Source organism: Solanum lycopersicum, chromosome 11, assembly GCF_036512215.1.
Source record: "Solanum lycopersicum chromosome 11, SLM_r2.1".
NCBI lineage: Eukaryota > Viridiplantae > Streptophyta > Magnoliopsida > Solanales > Solanaceae > Solanum > Solanum lycopersicum.
In genome coordinates this window covers 23459481-23481094 of record NC_090810.1, presented here as the reverse complement: position 1 = coordinate 23481094, position 21614 = coordinate 23459481, and the positions used below count along the sequence as shown (strand labels likewise).

Below are 21614 nucleotides of genomic sequence, written 5' to 3'. Positions count from 1 at the left end.
GCTTTAATATAATACATAAAAATGTAAAATTGTACTTGATACATAATTCTAGCTACAGATTATAAATCAATCAAATTTATACTTAATAGAAACAATAATCTTTATTATGATACATAAAAATGTAAATTGTACTTGATACATAATTCTAACTACAGATTATAAATCAGTCAAATTGATACTTAATAAAAATAATAAGTTTTAATATGATACAAAAAAAGTAAAATTGTACTTGATACATAATTATAAGTAAATATTAAAATTCAGTCAAATTGATACTTAATAGAAACAATAAGCCAACTTATGAAAAATTATGTTGTTCTGATACATACATGTAATCCTCTAATTTGAACTTTAAACTTTCATAAACTTTTCACAACAAAAAATGACCAAATATGCTTTATCTAGTAAAATTAATAAATGATACAGAAAATCAACATCTTATAAATTAATGATAAATATCAACAGTTATAACTTACTTTTTTCATTTTAACATCTTGATACATTAGTCGTTAGAATGATCAGAATATACCAAAATTTAAAGTTTTGTGTATCAAATGAAGAATAATATACATAAAAAAATTTAATCAGAAAAATGTTTCTACTATTACACAAAACTCATTACATGTGAATAAAAAAATTAAAAAAAAAGCATACCGATGGTGGTGCAGGTCTGGATATGGCGACGACATTCTTTCTATCCCTCTTCTTTGGTGTTTTTGCATGTTCTTTTTTTTGTTTGTTTTGACTTCTTGAAACTTTAGAAGATTATTGCAAGCTCTTAGACTCGTTTTCTGCCACTTTAGATTCTTCACAGATAGAGATTTGATTAGTGTTTAATGTAACTATTTGGGTAATCACAATATTAAATGACAGATGATCCATGAAGCATTAGAAAGAAAAAAAGAAAGAAAAAAAATTGAAGATGAAAATTTATGTATTTCAAACTTTGAAATTGGTTGATGGAGAATATGACAGAGAGAGAACAGGTTTGAAATTCAAAATTAAGAAGATGGAATGGTTGAAAATATGGCGGACAAAATTTAGGAGTGACAATTGGGTTTGGTTATTGAAGGATAAGATTGTGAAGTAAATAGAGGAGTAAATTTAGGGTGAAAAGTAATGGGTTGAAATTCTAAAAAAATAATGTATTGGTTGTTTTGAATTTGGGGAGAAATAGAAATTTTTGTATTTTTTAAAAAATAGTAGGGAAATATGGTGAATATATAAACTAAAGGTGTATATTCTAGTAATTATTTCATATATATATCCTTAACTTTTAGGGAAACAAACAAATGCACATGTATTTACTGATAGGTATGATAAAAATAAAGTATACAAATAGAAATGTTGAATTTGATACAAGATTGATACAAACTGTATCCTTTAATGCAATTGATGCAAGATTGATACAATTGTAACAATCAATTATATAAATACAAATATTGAACTTGATATAATTGTAATTCGCTGATATAATTTTCATTGATACAGATTATATTTGGGTACAACTAATTGTATTCTTTGATACACATGCCGACTCAACAATATTGGGAGCCTAAAGCGAAATTTAAGAGAGAGGCCTTAGTATTTTTTTTAATCTTATATTCTTTTAGCTATTTTAGATGCAACCAGCGAAGTGATTAAGTATTGTTTTATAATCAATTTGTTTTAATAATTTCTTTTCAAAAGATAATATAACTAATTTATTCAATCTCTCTTGAAAGTTGAGACACTGTTGATCTTAAAGAAGATTCAATCAATGTTAATTTCGATAAACTTCTTCCGGGTGAGGCAACAATTACATGAACTGTTAACATTATTCTATAAGTATTTTCATTAGTTCATTATCTTCCACTAGTATTATTTCTCTTAACACTTTTAGTTCAAAAAATAAATCTAAACCATCAATATCAGAATAACTATTACGTGTTAAAGAAAATTCAAAGTTAAACACTATTTTTAAAAATTCTCATCATTTAGAAATCTCAATATTTTATCACTAAATAAGAAATCATTTTTTTTTCATATACTTCAATTGGTTCAAATCTATTTTTGAAATGAAAAATAGTTTGATCTTCTCTACATGTATAAAAGTAATCAACTCTAAAAGATTCTTCAAGGAATTTTGTTATTTCGTTATCCATATTTTCATCAAATTAACTTTTTTTTTACGAAATTCAGGTTTATATTCATCTGATATGCAATTTTCCTAGTAGAAATTATAGCACTCATAGTATATATAATTTTTTTTTTAAAAAAAATAACATATATAAGTAATTATTTTTTTATAAATGGGGCCCCCAAGCAATGACTTTAGTGGCCTAGGGATTAAGATGGTCCTGTAATGATACATATATATACTAATAAGTATATACAATTATACAAATAGATGTTATTTCCTGTATTAAGGTTAGTCAAAACAGAAACAGAAAGAAGATGAAAATAGACAGAAAAATTAATAATTCGACTCCACAGAAATTACTGTGTCTCCTTAAGAAGTTTAATCCCCTCACTATACTCGAGGTTATGGATTAATTTCTCCCAAGCTAAAACGGATTAATCCTGTTAAAGATGTAGCGGTACCTCAAACTTCTATAACTTCAGCGAACTTAAGAACAGTAACCAACCAAACAGACTCAGTCGATTGACACTTTGTTTATGAGAAAAAATATATGCAGAGAAGAAAAAAATTTTAGTATTTGAAAAAACAAAAATTGACTTCCTTACTAGCCATTTTCAGCAAGAAACGTGTCCGTTCAGATCCATGTTTTCAGAAGGTTGTGTCTTTTAGAAATAATAACAACTTTTCAAAAAAATGTGTCTTTTGGAAAAATAACGACTTTTTGGAATTTAGACCGTTATGATAGTTGCACGCAAATTTCAAATTGCAAAAAAATTAATTCTGAATTAATTTATAAGAGAAAAGAAATTGATTAAATAATTTTTTTCAATCCGAAGCCGAGGTCGAGCGAGTGACGACGGCGCAAGGGGGAACCTTCTTCTTGGCTCTTTAAGAAGTGAAGTAAGTGTTTTCTAATATAAGGACAACAATTTTCCTTTCTTTTACCGATATGGGAGAAATGACTTTTCATTTTCCTCTTAATGACTTTTCATTTTTCCTCCAAATCGGTTCCCTCATTTTTTTTTCAATTATTCTCTTCTCTTTTTCCCAACCACACACTTTGCAAAAATCGAACAATCCCCCACATGAATGGGGAACGACTACTGGTAAAACATATGCATGAAAAACTTGTGTGTCTTGTAAGTAAGGGTTAATCGTATCTGGATAAGTAGGTTTTACTACTAAAAAATAGTGTTTAGCGACGGACACAATCCGTCACTATATAATGAAAATCTATCACTAATCATGATTAGTGACAGATTAGCAAGGGAGTATTGATTGTTGCAATAACGCTCGTTAGTAAGCTCTTAGTGACAAAAAAATTAGTTCTGTCACAAATTTAGCGACGTCATAGTGGCGAAACATTTTCATATTGCGACGGACCTAGTCATCATTATACTTATATAATTTTGTTGGTAATTTCATAATTCTAAGATAAAAAATGAGTTTCATCATAAGTTTAGCGACGCGATAGTGACGAAACATTTTCGTCGCCACATGTTAGCCACGAACTGATTCATAATTATATTTATATAGTTTAGTTGCTAATTTCATAATTCATTTTGTCATTTTGGATAAATTTGCGACGAAATTTCCTTCACAACATATTCTATTACAACTTATTAGGCCTTCAATAATTCGTAGCTGATCCGTCCCAACATTCTTTCATAGCAATGACCAAACATTCATATAATATAATACTCACAAACAATTTATAATATATAAATAGAAAACTCCAAAATCACATATTTTTGGTTAAATATATTTGAATAAATATATCAAGTACTCTTAAATGAAACTATGTTCATCAAAATATTACTACACAATTTGTAGTTTTCAAAAAATATGACTTTATCAAAAATTAAAGTTGTTGGAGAACTAAGGGATACGATCTTCCCTTGAAATTTAGGTAGCAACTTCGTCCACATTAGTAACAGCAGGCACTATGGGTTTCACAATTGATGGATTGCTGGATGGAGTAATCGATGCTTGCACCTGCTCAACAATAATATGAACAAGATGACTAGTTAGTGCAAACATCATTTGCTTTACAAACTCATCCATATCTGTTATTGATGTTGATTGAAAAAATGGAGGTTGTAATGATGATGAGCCACAAAGATTCTTCCTATAGTAATTTTCTGCTTTAGACCAAGTCTGTATATTCTTCTTTTCTTTTCTTTCCATGCAGATTGGTAATATGCTTCACGTTGATCAATATCCATCTGAAACACTATTTTTCGTAATACTTCTTCATATTTTTCCTATAATAACTAGAAAAAATGAGAAAGCATTAAAGGTAGGAAACAAAATAAATTTTGAAGGAAAATGCAAAAAAAAAAACACAAGTTTTTAAGCTTAAAGAACATGTCTATTATTTTTCCAGGAAGAACTGCGTTTTTGCAGCAAAATGGTCGATTTGATTTCCATGTGCACACAATACTCTAATATCTTGTATTAGTAGATAATTGTTGCAAGAAAAATGCAATGAAAGGAAGACAGTGCAACTTATATTAGTTGGCCTATGAAGTGTTGTTTATAAATTGTAGTAATTAACTTAGATCTATAATTTTAAACTCGTTTGAATTGCAGAATAAAGATCATGCTTGAACTCACACATTTTTGGAATAGATGAACCTCAAAACAAACTAATTTCTATTATCAAATAGCATAAAAAACACTCGAAAATTAGCCCATCAAAATCAGAATTACATGAAAACAATTGCACTATATTCACACTAAAATGACATAAGAATTACAACAAAAACCTATACACAACGTATAACAGCTGCTACAGGGGTAGTAAAGGGCCTACAATTCTTGAATAATTAAATCATCCCTGGCCTCTTTTCGAATAATCTAAAAGATAACAGATATTTTTTTGGACCAGAAAATTGTCGCCAAAATTAATAGCTACAATATGCCTATTCTCTTGGAGAATATCAGAAAGTGTGAGTACCAACTTATCAAAGTTCATGTCATTCTTCTACTCACACCAGCAAAAGTAGTTTACATATATGCCACAATATTAACTTATGCATATTTGCAAGAATACTGTCAAACTTTTTCAATTGGTTATAATCAGAAGTGTGTACAAATAATTGCTAATCAGAGCAAGATGTACAAATTCTCTAAAATAACCATTTCTTACATCATTTGAAAAATTTAAACCAAATGCCTAGACATGTTCACAACTCATGTTGCTTGTTTGAATCACTTTCTTGCACATGATGGAATGAAATACGACAAAGAAGATTGCACCTTTTAAAGAGAGAAAATGCCAGTACTATTATTGTTTTTTATAGCCTTTCAAATCATCAAATGATAAGAATCAATCCGTCCTATAAAAAATTGTTTCTTCTTTGTTAATGTACAAGGCAGTTGACAATCCTGCTTCTATTTTTTGTTTTTTATGACTGAGGTGTTCAGATGAGCTTTCACACCCTGACTACGAGATACCTACCACCTCATCCACCTACAACAACTATTAAGTTATTGTGCTATTTGTTGTTAGTGATCAATAGTTACGACTGTTGTTGAAAATGAGATTTCTTATACTTTATAAGACTAAAGAAAGGAAGTTTCAAATTGCATTTCATCACACAACAGATTGACTATTCACAGAATGAGTATCAATTTTCAGAATGTAGTCCATCATGCAGCCAGTTTCTCATCATCAAGAATGCCTCTTCTGCATCTTTATCGTCTTCTAAGGATTGAGGTCGATGGGCAAAATCATGACCCCTTCCCTCAAAAATCGCCATTTTGCAACCATTCGCGTTATTTTCAACCTCCTTCAACACATTCACAGGACAAAGTGGATCACTGTCACCAGCAATAAGTAGTAGAGGTACCTCAATCTTGCTAGTAACAGATAAGTCGATCCGTGTACCATAGAATGAGATCCCAACACCAAACTCACTACCCTTATCTTGAGCCAATATGTCTATTAACACGCCACCGCCAAAGCAAAATCCAATCACTCCAAACTTCTTTGATATTCCTGCAGCCACAAACTCATTGGCCATCCATTTAGTCGATGTGAAAATGTCTCTCACAACCTGTTGTTTGTCTACACTACCAATCCATTGCTCAAACAAAGCTTTGGATTCATCCTTTCTCCATGGATTTCCACGGAACATATCTGGTACCAGAACACTGCAAAATCATTCAATTCATGACCTCGAGCTTGGTTGATTCTTTTGCACATGTTATGAAGTATGATAACCAAAGGAAACACCTTTTTTTATAAATAGAGAAGGTATACGATGACTTACTTGTATCCATTGCATGCAACACGGTATGAAAAATCTCTCGTAAATGAGTCCTCAAATCCAAAGATATCAGATAAGAGCAAAATGCCAGTACCATTGTTGTTCTTTACAGCATTACAGAGATAAGCATCAATGCTATCAACTCCATCCCCAATGGAAAGCTCAACTCCGTTAACTAGTTCACAAGCCTCATCCTCTACTTTCACATTGCAATTAAAGACTTTGTATTTCTTAGTCTTTCTCAAGGATAACGAAATACCCCAACACTTGACATAGTTTCTCTGGACAATAACTGAAACACGACAGTCAGCCCTTTATCGAGAATCATCAAATAATTTTAAGCAACTCAAATACAACTTAGAAAGACACTATTACTTTGTTAATGTATTTGTATTCTTTGAATCTACTAAGAAATATGGAACGACGAATGGAGATTTTTAGAACAACTGAGCTTTTAATTAGAAGATTACTACTTTTTTTCAGAACAGCAGAGTTTTTAACTAATTCTTCCTCTTGTTATCTCGACGGTAATACAAGTTTTCTATTATGGGTCTCAACAACAAGAAGCTAAACATATAACCAATTCATGAAACTAATAAAACATGAGGCACTGTTATTTATTTATAGCTTCTGAGGCAATCTTTATTTTGTGTTACAACAATCAAGAACCACAATTTATTCGTACACAAAAGACGGTCTAACATTTTAGTTTGTTTTCGAAAACCTTCACTGACATTGGAGTTTCCAATCTTGTGGTCTTGTTTAGTCAGACAGACATACAGGAACAATCAGGGCAAGGACATCTCAGTAATAGAACTAGTCATGCAAGAGCAATCAGGACAAGGACATTCAACCATAGTTAGCAAATTTCTTGTTCTTGGTAAGCTTAAATTCACAGAGTATGTTTTGGGTAAGAAGCTCGACTCAATGGTTCCCGGAGTTTCAACATGACTCTCAATCGACTCGCTTGTGCTGACATAGAAGCTAAGTGTAACCACCATGAAAATCAAGGCAACTGAGATATTCTTAGCCATGGATAAAAAAGTTTATTTTGCTATAATTGAAATTAAAAATTGTTGAAATTTATAGTGATAGATTGCTAATATTATAGTATATATGCTTCTTGGAATTTTAGTCATTTGTCTATGGAAAGTTAAAGATGCTATGGATGCCGCCTATGGAGCATAAATAAATAAAAGAAGAGAATTCGTATTATTTAATCATTAACATACCGAAAATGAAAGACCAAAGGGAGCATCAAGTGGTGTCTCTCTTTTTTTAAGGAGACTGCTCGTAGTCGTTCTTGGAGCGGTTGAACACACCAGGGCTGACTCCATTCTTTCAACTATGTCTTCTGCTAATCAAGTAAAGATATGTGACAAATACAGAGAGAAGAAAAAGGAGTAACTAGTGGACAATGGAGAAAATATCTTTGCTTTCAACAATTGGAGCCTCAAATGTTAAATATCTATATGTTTTATCTTCTTTCTTTGCCAACAAGGAACTCAATCCTAAATAATTTCACAAATGATATCTTTTTTTTCCACTCATCGACACATTTAAAATTTTGCCTGCTTGAGTTCGACAAAGTATGACCATTCTGCAATAAAGATAAGCATAATAATTGTGTTGGTGCGGTGATAGCTATCCGATGGAATAGTAGAACTGCATCTAAACTAACCCAACAAATTATAAAATGGGAAAGCATCTCGAAATAGATCACTTATGTAAAATAATAAATACTTCGCCGTTATCCTAAGAAGGGGCGAATTTAATAAGTTAAAAAATGGGTCATCAGAATCCGTGGTTATCTGAAAAGTTCGATATATCTACTTGTATATTCAAGGGGGTGTTAAATGGGCGGGTTCAGTTGAAATTATAGATATTAAAATAAGTTGAAGTAAAAATTAGGTTGGTCATGGATTGGACTTCAGTGAACTTAAAAAACAGGTTGAGTCTTGACCCGTCTAATTTTTTCCACTTAATTCAATAATTTTAATATATTGTTATTTAAGTTTTATAACTATAATATGAATTTGAACTAAAGAAAGTTTTTTAAAAAGATGGATAGATAAATCGTATAAGATATAAAATAGATAATAATTTATAATTTTAATATAGAAATGAACATTACACTAATGCAAATAAAGAGTCATAAAACGAATTGAAATTAGATATTAGATTGAGCTCAATTAAAGATTCTCTTAAAGAGATTAGGACTTGAATGAGTTAAAATTGAATCCAATTAAAATTATCTTGAGCTCAACTTTTAAAATTATTAACAAATAGTATGAATTACCTTAAACTTTTTGACGTCTTTAAATTAGTTCGTAAAATATATCAAATAGCAACTGAAGGAACCTATGAACACAAATGACTGGATGCCTCACAGGTTTGAGTGTTTGTTTTACACTGAATCGATTCCCAATTGCAACATTCATTCCTTTTAAAATTGAAAAGCACTGGGGTTAACGTTTTTTAAAAATGTTTTAAAAAATGCAGCTTGTTTTTTACTTCTTATTTTACAATTAAAAAAATAATCTAAAGGTTCCAATTGCAAGCATCTTAATTTCACAAAAAACACAGTATGCGCTCGAACTTACCAGCCGACAAAACCCGTTTCTTCCACTCTTCTTTTTTTCAACTGAAATCACCATTCTTAGTAAGTAAATAGCAAAATCAATTATAATATTTTAGATCTTATCTTACGTACAATGATCAGCAACGACTCAAACACACATGTGGTCTGAGACAAAATCAAATCCCAGACCTTAAACTTTTAAGAAAAAAATAATATTTTTTTATAAAGTTGATTTTTTAAAATTTTTGAGATGCAAAATTATATTTTTTTTATCATTAGATTCTTTTGATAATTATTTATTAATCAGTAATTCATATAATCAATAGATTTAAATTTTTTTACAATATAATACACTAGATATATCAAATTTCTTCTAATAACTTTTTTTTTCATATATATATATATATATATATATATATATATATATATATATATTGCAAAGCATATTTATATATATTATTGCTAAAATAATTGTGGTCCTTCAATAAAGTAGTTGCCTTTTTCATAAAGAGGCAAAGTTATCCCTCAAAATGGTCACCCGTCTTCTTCAAATTCTAAATTAATTTCTGGTTCTAAAAAATCATAAATATCCTCAAGAGTTAATATCATAATTTTTTAGTGATGTAACAAGCCATCTGAGACTAATATCATAATATTTTAGTGATGTAACAAGCCATCTGAGACTAATCCTTTCACTTAAGCGTTGCTAACTAAAATTTATTACAAGATAACTAGACCTTTAGCGGCGACAACAGTCGCCACAAAAGCCTAGAATATTGTCGCTATGTGGATATCCTTGATACGTTGGAAAAACATTACATATAGTTCCACAATATTTAAAGTCTTTTCACATTATCAAGAAACTATATAAATTACATGACTTTTCCAATTTTTCGTGTGTATTAGTCATTGAAGGCGCCTTGGAGTACCCAATTTTTTTTCTAAATAAACTTTATGAGAACCTCCGTTATGAGTTGGGGAAACATTGCGTATAGTCTAACCATTTAAGGCATATTCACGTATTTACCATCAAATTTTTAGGAATTACGCAATTTTTCCGACTTTTCCCGTGGATAAGGCGCCTTAGAGCATCTTAATTTTTTACGTATTACATATAGTCCCACCATTTTTAGAGTATTTCAAATTTTTTAGTCAACTTTAATTTTAGGAATTGTGATATTTTTCCAATTTTTCGTGTGTATTGGCTCATGGATTGATGCCTTGAAGCACCCAATTATTTTTTTTAAAAAAAACTTTATGCGAATATCCGCAATGAGTTGAAAAGGCATTATGTATAGTCCCATCATTTTAAAACTCATTTTGCATTTACCAGCCAAAACTTAATGAATTACACAACTTTTTCAATTTTTCGTTATGTACAAACACATGAATTTGACGCCTTGGAGCATTCAAAATATTATTCTGTAATGAGTTGGAGAAGCATTACGTATAGACCCACCATTTTTAAGACCTATTTTTTCATTTACCAGCCAATTTTTAAAAATTACACAACCTTAATAATTTTTCATGTATATTAATTCAAAAATTTAACACCTTGAAGCACCAAATAATTTTTTTGTCAAAATAACGTATAAATCACTTCATCAAAGAAGATGAAAGAAAGAATAAGAAACTTACAAGGTCATCATATAAATTTCGGCTATTTTTTATCCTGTCTATTTGGACTAGGAGGAACGAATTCATTGTCACGTTCATTTTTATTCTTCTTATAACATCATGTTGTAATATAGAAAGGCTATGCAATTTAGAAATAATAAAAGGGTAAAACAGTCTTTTACATAATGGTAGTTATAACAAACTTATCCCTTTGTTAGTTAGATAAGTTTGTTATTAGTTAGCTAGTGGAAAAAGAGCTATATAAATAAGCCCATTCATTGTACATGTCTATACACAATTTTTCAGAAAAATATACAATACTTTCTTCTCCTTCTTCTTAGCTGCGTTTCTTCTTCTTCTTCCTATGAAGTGTTTCCTTCATTAACGAACATGGTATCAGAGCCACTGCTTCTCAGTAAACATTGATGAAGCTGGAGAATCCATAGAATCAAAGAAACTTGTTGATTCATAAGATTCACAGACGTTTATTGCTGGAAAATCCATAGAATCAAAGAATCAGCTACTGGTTCATAGATTCACAGGAGTTTTGTTGAAAAGGTTTTGAGTTTCAGTAATTGTTTCAATTTCAAGTCCAAGAGTTGACTGTTGTATTTCAGATGGCAGTTGAGGATGAGAATGCAGATACGACTCAAAGCAGATCACATGTTAGTTCTGGGCAGAGTCAAGATATCGATTATAATCATCCTTTGTTTCTTAATCCTACTGATGTTAGTGGTATGAGTATTATTTCATTTCAGCTAAATGGTGTTGAGAATTATACTTTGTGGATTCGATCTATGAAAATAGCTCTACTAGGAAGAAATAAAAATAGGCTTAATTGATGGAACTGCTAGAAAGGAAGAGTTTGGTAAAGAAATGTGGGGGCAATGGGAAAGAGTGCATGCTATTGTCCTATCTTGGTTAATGAATGTTGTATCCAAGAGTTTACTAAGTGGTATTGCATTTGCTTCTAGTGCTTTTGATGTTTGGACTGATTTAAAGGAAAGGTTTGATAGAGTAGATGGCTCTAGAACCTATAGTTTGCACAAAAATATTACTACATTACAACAGGGTACCGTTTCTGTTTCCATGTATTATACAAGACTGAAAAGTTTGTGGGATGAGTTTGAGGTGCTGGTGCCATCTCCTTGTTGTAATTGTGAAATATCCAAAGGTTTTGTTGCTCATATGAATAGGCAGAAGTTGTATCAATTTCTAATGGGATTAAATGAATCCTCTCATGAAGCAAGAAGCCAAATCTTGATGATGGATCCACTACCATCAATCAACTATGCCTATGCTATGATAGTTGGTGATGAGAATCAAAAGGCTGTAGTTAATGGTGTTAATGATATCTCTGCTGCATTGGAATCATCAGTTGCTTTGTATTCTAAGGCAAGTAGTAGTTCAAGTGTAAGTCAGAAAATTAAAAGGAATACTCTGTTGATATGTGATTTTTGCAAGTGTAAGGGTCACAGCAAAGAGTTCTGCTACAAGATTGTAGGTTATCCTCCTGATTTTAAATCCAAAAGAAAGGTTCAAGGAACTTCTTCTGCATATGGTACTACTGGAAACATCAACTATAATCACACACCATTAACACATGCAAATCTTACCTATGGAATGAACACCAATGTTCCTCCACCAGGATGGGAAAATATATCTGAGCAGCATCAATCTCCATCAGAAACTACAAGTGTTAATAGAACAGTAAGTGCTGCAGAGAAAGAGGTTCAACAGTTGCTTCAAGATTGTACATTTACAAAGGATCAATATGATCACATTCTAAAAATGGTTCAACAAAAGTCTGAGCCTGCTGTGTGTAATACTGCAAACACTACAAGTAAAACATTTTTTGTTTCTGAACACAGTAACATGTGGATTATAGATACTGGTGCAACAAACCATATGGTGTCCAGTTTGAATATGTTGAATAAAAATACTGTGCATGAACTTGAAGTCTCTAAGCCTGTATATCTGCCTAATGGTACTACTACTCAGGTGTCTCACCTTGGTTCTTGTAGTTTGTCACCAAGAAGGTTTATATCAAATGTGCTTCACATACCTGAGTTCAAGTATAACTTGTTATCAGTTAGTCAGATTACTAAGGAACAAGGTTGTTCTGTTACCTTCTTTCCTCATTTTTGTGTCTTCCAGGAACTCTACAGTGGGAAGGTGAAAGAAGTTGGTAAGGAGGAAGGAGGATTGTACTTACTAATAAAGCACTTAACCACTTAGTGTACTGGTCAAGAAAAAGAAGTTGAGATTGCATTTGCTGCTCATGATGTCAAGGAAGCAGACATGGAGTTATGGCATAAAAGATTAGGTCATGTATCATCAACAGTTTTGTCTAGAATGTTTTCAGTGAATAAGCAAAGTGCTTGTAGAATTTCTAAGTGTCTTGTATGTCCATATGCTAAACAAACAAGGAATGTATTTCCTAAAAGTAGTATTAAAAGTACTGCTTGTTTTGAGCTACTTCATGTTGATCTTTGGGGTCCTTATAACACAACTACTATTGATGGCAAGAAATATTTTCTTACAATTGTGGATGATTTCTCAAGGGTAACTTGGTTGTTTTTGCTCTCTCATAAGTCTGCTGTGTGTAGTTCTATTCAAACATTTCTGAAATTTGTTCAAACTCAGTTTGGGAAAAGAGTTAAGGTTTTAAGGACTGATAATGGTACTGAGTTTGTAAACTCAGGTTGTCACAAGTTATTTGCAGAGTTGGGAATCTTACATCAAAGATCATGTCCATATACTCCTCAGAAAAATGGAGTTGCTGAGAGGAAGCATAGACACTTACTTGAAATTACCAGAGCTTTAAGAATTCAAGCTCACATTCCTATTAGATATTGGGGTCATTGCCTCGTATCTGCTGCATATATTATTAATAGGTTACCAAGCAGTGTACTAAAGTTTGATACTCCTTATGAAAGGTTGTATGGGAGTAAACCATCTGTATCTCATGTCAAAACTCTAGGATGTTTATGTTTTGCTAAACTTCTTACAGAACATGATAAGTTGATGCCTAGATCAAGACCAGCAGTTCTCATGGGTTATTCAGGAATACAAAAGGGATATATACTTCTTGATCTCACTGATAAATCATTTTTCACAAGTAGAGATGTGGTGTTTAGAGAAGACTTATTTCCTTTTGCAAAGATGGATCATTTAATACAAGAAAAAGTGTTTGTGAATCCTATGCAAGTATCAGATATGCTAAGTGATGATTTACAGTGTACAAGTTCTAAGGTTTCCAGATGTTCTCTTACTAATGTGTCTCATGAGACTCCTACTATGTCTTATTTTTATGAGGTAGATCATTCAGAGTCTCCAACTGTTGATAATGAGGTAAGTCAAGAGACTGCAACTCTTACTAATGTCAGGAGATCTGTCAGACAGAAGCTTAAACCAACTTGGATGAAAGACTTTGTGTCTTTGACTGTTAACAAAGATGTCATATATTCTTTAGGAAATTACATGAGATATGCTCATCTTTCACCTACATATCAAAGTTATATTGCAGCTAATTCTGTTGTTAAGGAACCTAATTCCTATCTAGAAGCAATTCATGATGAAAGGTGGATAGAAGATATGCAGAATGAAATTCAAGCACTTGAAAGTAATCATACTTGGGAGCTAACTGATTTACCTAAAGGGAAAAAGGCTATTGGATGTAGATGGATTTAAAAGTCAAATACAACTCATCAGGGGAGATAGAGAGATTCAAAGCAAGGCTAGTGGCCAAAGGTTATTCTCAACAAGAAGGAATAGATTACAAGGAAACTTTCTCACCTGTGGTTAAAATGGTGACAGTTAGAACTGTTGTCTCTCTTGCAGCAGCTAGGCATTGGCATATCCATCAAATGGATGTATTCAATGCTTTTCTTCAAGGTGATTTACATGATGAAATTTATATGCAGCTACCTCAGGGATTTGTCAGTCAAGGGGAGAAAGTATGTAGACTAACAAAGTCTCTATATGGTTTGAAACAAGCTCCAAGGCAGTGGAATCAAAAGTTGACTGAAGCTCTTAGCAATCTCAAGTTCAAACAAAGCCAACATGATTATTCCTTGTTTATCAATCAGTCAGAACAAGGAACTATATTAGTGTTGGTGTATGTGGATGATATGCTAATTACTGGCAGCAGTCTGAAGCTAATAGAAGACACAAAGAAGGCTTTACAACAAGTATTCAAGATGAAAGATTTAGGAGAATTAAAATACTTTCTAGGCATTGAATTTACCAGATCAGCAGCTGGTATATTAATGCATCAAAGAAAGTATACTCTGGAACTTATTGCTGAGGTTGGATTGACTGCAGCTAAGCATGCAGGAACACCTATTGATATCAATGTCAAACTAACATCTAAACTATATGATGAGCATGTGAACAAGGAACAAGAAGAATCAGATGATCCTTTGGTTGATCAGACAGCATATCAGAAAATAATAGGCAAGTTGTTGTATTTGAATATGACAAGACCAGATATATCTTTTAGTACACAGACATTAAGTCAATTTTTACAGCAACCAAAAAGGTCTCATCTTGATGCTGCATTAAGGGTGATCAGATATTTGAAGAAACAACCTGGTCAAGGATTGTTATTAGAAAGTGATTCGGATGGACAAGTTACTGCATTCTGTGATGCAGATTGGGCATCTTGTCCACTCACTAGGAAGTCTGTGATAGGGTATATGATTAAGATTGGGCAATCCTTAATATCATGGAAGGCAAAGAAGCAAAAAATAGTGTCAAGAAGCTCAGCTGAAGCTGAGTATAGAAGTCTGGCTTCAACTGTCTCAGAATTGGTGTGGCTGCTGGGATTGTTGAAAGAAGTAGGCACTAAGATTCAAATACCAGTTCATATATATAGTTGATAGTAAGGCTGCTATTCAGATAGCTGCTAATCCAGTTTATCATGAAAGGACCAAGCACATTGAAATCGATTGTCATTTCATAATAGAAAAACTACAAAAGGGGCTGATTAAAGTTGAATATATTTCTACCAAGGAACAACCAGCTGATGTATTGACAAAAGGGTTATCTAGACTTCAACATGAACACTTGTTATCCAAGCTAGGGGTTTTGAATATCTTTGCACCTCCTAGCTTGAAGGGGAGTGTTGTAATATAGAAAGGCTATGCAATTTAGAAATAATAAAAGGGTAAAACAGTCTTTTACATAATGGTAGTTATAACAAACTTATCCCTTTGTTAGTTAGATAAGTTTGTTATTAGTTAGTTAGTGGAAAAATAGCTATATAAATAAGCTCATTCATTGTACATGTCTATACACAATTTTTCAGAAAAATATACAATACTTTCTTCTCCTTCTTCTTCTTAGCTGCGTTTCTTCTTCTTCTTCTTATGAAGTGTTTCCTTCATTAACGAATTCTTCTTTGTCGTGTTGACTGGTTAATTGAAAAACCAAAAAATGCTATGACTATGTCCAACAAACTCTGAATATGAATTAGTCGAATTAATACTCTTGTTTTTGCTCGATTCTGTAGAAGGATTTATGCGATGACCATAATGGTACTTGTTGAGATGTGCAAGGTTTACATTGTGTTATACTTACGTGGAAATCCCTTGCTCAAGGGAGTAAAATTACGACCTGTCACATAAGATTTTCAATTATTTTCAGTGATCACAAGTAAAAGTGAATACATACTTCAAATACACCACAAGAGATTACTAAATCTCACAGCAAGTAACAACTTAATTGAGCCAAAACAATGCATCAATTGCCCATTATATTAACTATCTCTAATTAATATAGACGTCAATTCATAAGGCACACAAATACACAATTAACTCTAATTGTGTTCCTACAACGAGTAATCGAGAAAGAACTTGATACATCTCTTTGTAGATGAGAAATGAATCCTACAATTTCAGCACAATATAAACATTTAAAACATCAACACTTGAAGATTGTTCTTCTTCATGTGTTCTTAAAGCTTGAGTTCTTGAAATACAAAATTCGTCTTTTTGAATGAATGAATCTTATTATCCTTTTAAACGTAAGTTACTAATCAATAAAGATTTGCTTCAAAAATATTAACATGACTAAAATTTAGTCCCAAATTTCTTAATTATGGTCCTTGAAAACCAACTTCAAGGAATCAAGGTGTGTTCTAATACAAAAACGTTTGATAGTTAAGGTACAAAACTTGCGAAAAAATGATATTTTAGATAGGTAAATATAACAGAACAATGGATAATTGAGATATGAAACTAAAAAAAATAAATAAATGTGTTTTTACTATTTAATTAGCAACATATGAAAAATCCTTTTTGTAAAAGCTTCTAAGTGATATTTTTTTCTTTTCTATTCTTTTAAAATCACTAATTATTTTAAAGTGTATTAGACATGTTTTATGCTACTACTACACATATAGTCCAACAATTCACATTTTTAAAGTTAGATGCATGCTCACATGTAAAATTCGAGCTCTTTTCACTTTAACTTTTAAGTTACACTTTTTTATCAACCCAAGATTTCTACTATATAAATACAAAAACCTTGAACTTTCCATCAAATAATAATAATTGTTTTCTTTACCAAAATGGGTCGTTCGAATTTGATTTTCGAGCTTGTGTTTTTAACTCTAATTATTTCAATTAGTTGCATTAATGGCAATTATCAATGTCTAACACCTTAATTAAGCTTTTGCCATGCAAAGATTTTTTAATGGGAACAGGTGATATTAGTGGTCATTGTTGCAATGGTGTTAAGAGATTAATGAAAATAGCTATTTTTGATAATGATTTGAAGCTTCAAAATATTTGTGAATGCCTCAAGATAGAAGCTTTGGCTATTGGAGTAATTGAAGAAAGAGCTAAGCAAATACCTCTTAACTTTGCAACATGAGCCTTCCTATTCCTATCGATCCTCTTGTGGATTGCAAAAAGTAATATTTTCCTCCCTTTTTATTGGTTGTTCGCTTGTTTATTTTACAACTTGTCATGTTAGTCTTTTTTTATTCATTAAGTTATTCAATATTCGTGTTGAAGTTCATTAAAATCTAGATTAACGTGTTGCAAGACTCTGTGTTCAAACATTAGAACTTTAGTTACGCTGAAGGGATCACGAACCATCTCACCATAATCAATGTTGGTAAATTATTGACAATAAAATGCAATAAGGCAATAATGTTTGCTGGTTTTCCCTTTTTTATTCATATGAACCTTTTAGATTACACTTTATAGATTCCTTAAGTAAACTAAAAATCTCAAAGGCTTTTTTTTTTATAAACTTCCAAAAATAGGAATAAAATCTGCATGGTGACCTAAAAAGGAATTTGCTTAAATCAATCAAAGTGGCGCTATAATTTGAGCGGAATAGAGTTTTGTGGTTATATTTGTCACTCTTTGCCACAAATGTGTTGATCGTGAACTCAATTATGTATAAAAATAATATGAAGTAGCCTCTTTTTATCCAGAAATTGCATATATAGTCATCACTATCGTGAAGTTTCAAATTTCATGACAATGTCTTCGTGTGCCGGTAACGTTAATCATATACTGATCCTAATTAATTTGATTAATATTTTCTTGAGCAGATTTAAAGATTCATCATCAACTAGAGTGTTCAAGCTGAAGAATTACAGGAATATTGAGATGATGACATTTAGAAGACCAAATTATAATTATCATAGTTACCATTCAATTTCAACCTCTAATTGTCAATTAAGTGAAGGTAAATTAAGTTCATGGCTAAATTGCCATTTTTTATTTTAATTTTAACTTGATATGATCGGTTTATTATTTTACTAATTGGTTTGTTTTTTTTGAAAAAAAAAATGCAGTGATGTAGCTCCATGAAGTGGAATACAGAAATATCTAAGAAGACTATGATCACTTCATTAGACTTTATGTGAATTGTGCTTCGATGTGTATGATATGATCAAATGTTTTATCTTATAAATTATTGTTCTCAAGTGGACAGATATTGAAGTGAATTTGAACGAATAAAAATAGGATGGATCATGATTGCATATACCATATATATCATACAGAATAAAACTGAAAAATATTTAGCAAGACTTCTCACGGGTCAATCCTCGCAGACATATTTAACCTAAATTAATCCAATTGGAGGTCAAAATAAGGGAAGTTAATAACTTGACAAAGTAATAAACCATCCAAACTTGAGCAGATTGGACAAATCATGTTTTAGTAGCTATTTTGATTATCTAAATGCAAAGTGTATATTTAAAGCAACAATAAATTATATAATAACACATTTAGTGTAATTTTACATATTTTGAGAGAATCGTGTATACACAATCTTCTCAAATCTTGTGAATGTAGAGAAATTGTTGTTTTCAATGGTTCCTCGATTCAAATAATACAATATAAAAACTAATACAAAAAGGAGATTATTAAGACCATCTCCAACTCCATCTATTTTACTCTCCATTTCTTCATATTTGGAGAGTAAAATAGAGAATTGGGTCTCCAACCACTCTCTAAAAAGCTTTCTATTCTCTATTTATAATGAGAATTTGAAGAACTACTATTCACCTCTCTATTTCACTTTTTCATTATTTAATATTATTTTTACTATTTGTAATTAACATTTTATTTTTCATATAAAGCTATTGATTAAATTTCTAATGTTCATAATTCTTTTTAAATATAATATAAAATTTTAAAAAAATATATTATTTAGTAGATACTAATTTCATCTCGAATTAACAATATTTTAAATATTCTTTTTTACAATTTTTGTCAGTTTAAGAAATAATTTGATATTATTACTATTATTGATTTTCAATATGAAGATTGCACAAAATTTAAATGATAAAATGAAAATTTTAATTTACAATACAATATATAACACAATAATTTAAATATAAGTAACAATACAATACATAACATCATAATTTTTAAAATTACAACAATAATTTAGTAATTCGGTAGGTCATTTTCAGATTTAACAATATTCGGAAAAAATATTATATGATCTAGAAAATTGTTGTGTTTTGTGATTGTTGTTGTGCTTGTTGATTTCGTTTTTCAATTATTTGTTGTTGTTCTTTAAAATTTAGAATAAAATATAACTTTATACTAAATAAAGACTTTTTTTAAAAAAAATGATTTTATAATACATGAAAATTATATAGGGTAATTATTTTGCAAAATAAAAAAAGAACAAATTTCTATTATAAAATAAGAAAATGAAATTAAAATAGAAATAATAATGTAATATTAAGGAAAGAGAATAAAATTCTTTTTTAGAGAGTAAAAATAGAGAATTAGATTGAAATTGATTGTCTAAAAAAATAGAATAATAGAAACATAAAACTATATGCTAACCTAAAAGTACAATATTAATTATCTTATAAGATAAAGTCAATCCTAATCCTCGTTAGTTTGCTTTTTGTAACTTACCATAAATCACTAATTGAATTGAATCCTGCATTTTAGATGCTGCAAAAACAATGGCAACATTGTACTGGAACACTCTATTTTTACTCTATTTTTAGAGTACTCTTTTTTTTTTCAAACGGTCAATTGCCCTATGAAGACTCGCTTTTGCTACGGCTCTGGTGGGTTCCCTTAACCAAGCCACTGCCTATGAGTCGCCAGCTCATTCTTCAACAGGTCAATTCCAACGCAATTCTTTATTATATATATTTTTTAAATCTCTTTTTAATATTATATTATTATTTTTATTTTACTTTTATTTTCTTATTTCATAATATAAATCTTTTCTTTCTTTAATAACCACCCTATATAATTTAATGTTATTTAAAATTTAATTTTTGAAATTTAATGTAAATTATATTTTTTTCTAAATTTCTAAATGACTATGAATAGATGAAAAAAAATCAACAGGCACAATCGCAACCACAGTCACGACTTCACTAAATCATACACGACATATTTTCTTTTTCGAGAACTACTATTCAACTTTATAATTGAAGAGTAGAGGGTAAAATAGAGAGTGCTTGAAGAGGGTATTCTCTATTTTACTCTCCAAATATAGAGAATGGAGAGTAAAATAGAGTAGGGTTGGTTGAAATTAATGCATCAATGTTTAGTCTTCCAAAATTGTCTCTTAGTTTTTCAAGAAGTCTTTTTAGAATTTCGTAGTACACGTATCTAGTAAATTGTGATACATGTATTTAGTTATTTGTGCAAGATTTTTTGTTTTCTATTTTGAGTAGTATAAATAGTGATGTAGTTGATGATTGTAATCATCTCAAGTGGTCTTAAGTAGCCTATAATAAACTTGAGCATTTTCGAAAGATATTATTTCTCCTTTCATATTTCCTACAAATTGGTATCAAGAGCAAGTTTTCGTTCTTAATATGGGGTTAGGTGAAGAAAAAATATGGCATCCAAAACAAATGAAGGTGCTGATTCTTCAGCTGTTCTTACTCCATTTTTTTATGGAACTGATTTTGAATACTGGAAGATAAGAATGAGAACACATTTGAAAGCTGAAGGTTTGTGGACTATTGTTGCAAATGGCTTTGAAGAGCCAGAAAACGATGGTGATCTTACAGCAGCAGAGATGAAAAATCTTGAGGCTAAGTATCGTCAAGATGCAAAAGCCTTGAGCAAAATCCAAATGGGAGTCTCAAGAGCATATTTTGAAAAATTGTTACTTGTGAGACTGCAAAGGAATCTTGGGATTTTCTGGAAACTGAGGTGTATGGTGACGAAAAGGTACGCACTATAGATCTTCAAACTATTAGAAGAGAGTTTCAAAATTTAAAAATGATAGAATCTGAAAAAATTGATGAATATTGCACAAGAGTCATGAATATGGTTAATGAAATGAGAAATCATAGTGATACAATTTCTGACCAACAAGTTGTGGAAAAGATTCTAATTAGTGTCACAGAAAAGTATGAGTACATCGTTGCTATCACTGAGGAGACGAAAGATCTTTCTAAGTTATCAGTCAAATAGCTAGTTGGATCATTTCGTGCACACGAGAAGCGAAGATTTTTTCGTGAAGATCAACCCAAAGAGACGACTTTCCAGTCTAAAATAAA

At 30.8% G+C, this 21614-nt stretch overlaps 1 protein-coding gene across 1 annotated transcript; it reads right to left on the bottom strand.

Annotated features, from left to right (window-relative positions):
- Window positions 1-5655: 5655 nt before the first annotated feature.
- LOC101247284 (uncharacterized) lies at window positions 5656-8102 on the bottom strand. Its single transcript, XM_004250585.5, has 3 exons — window positions 7629-8102; window positions 6400-6677; window positions 5656-6280 (listed from the first exon to the last, which is right to left on the bottom strand). The coding sequence occupies exons 1-3, from the start codon at window positions 7731-7733 to the stop codon at window positions 5755-5757; spliced, it is 909 nt and encodes a 302-aa protein (XP_004250633.2). The 5' UTR covers window positions 7734-8102; the 3' UTR covers window positions 5656-5754.
- Window positions 8103-21614: the final 13512 nt, after the last annotated feature.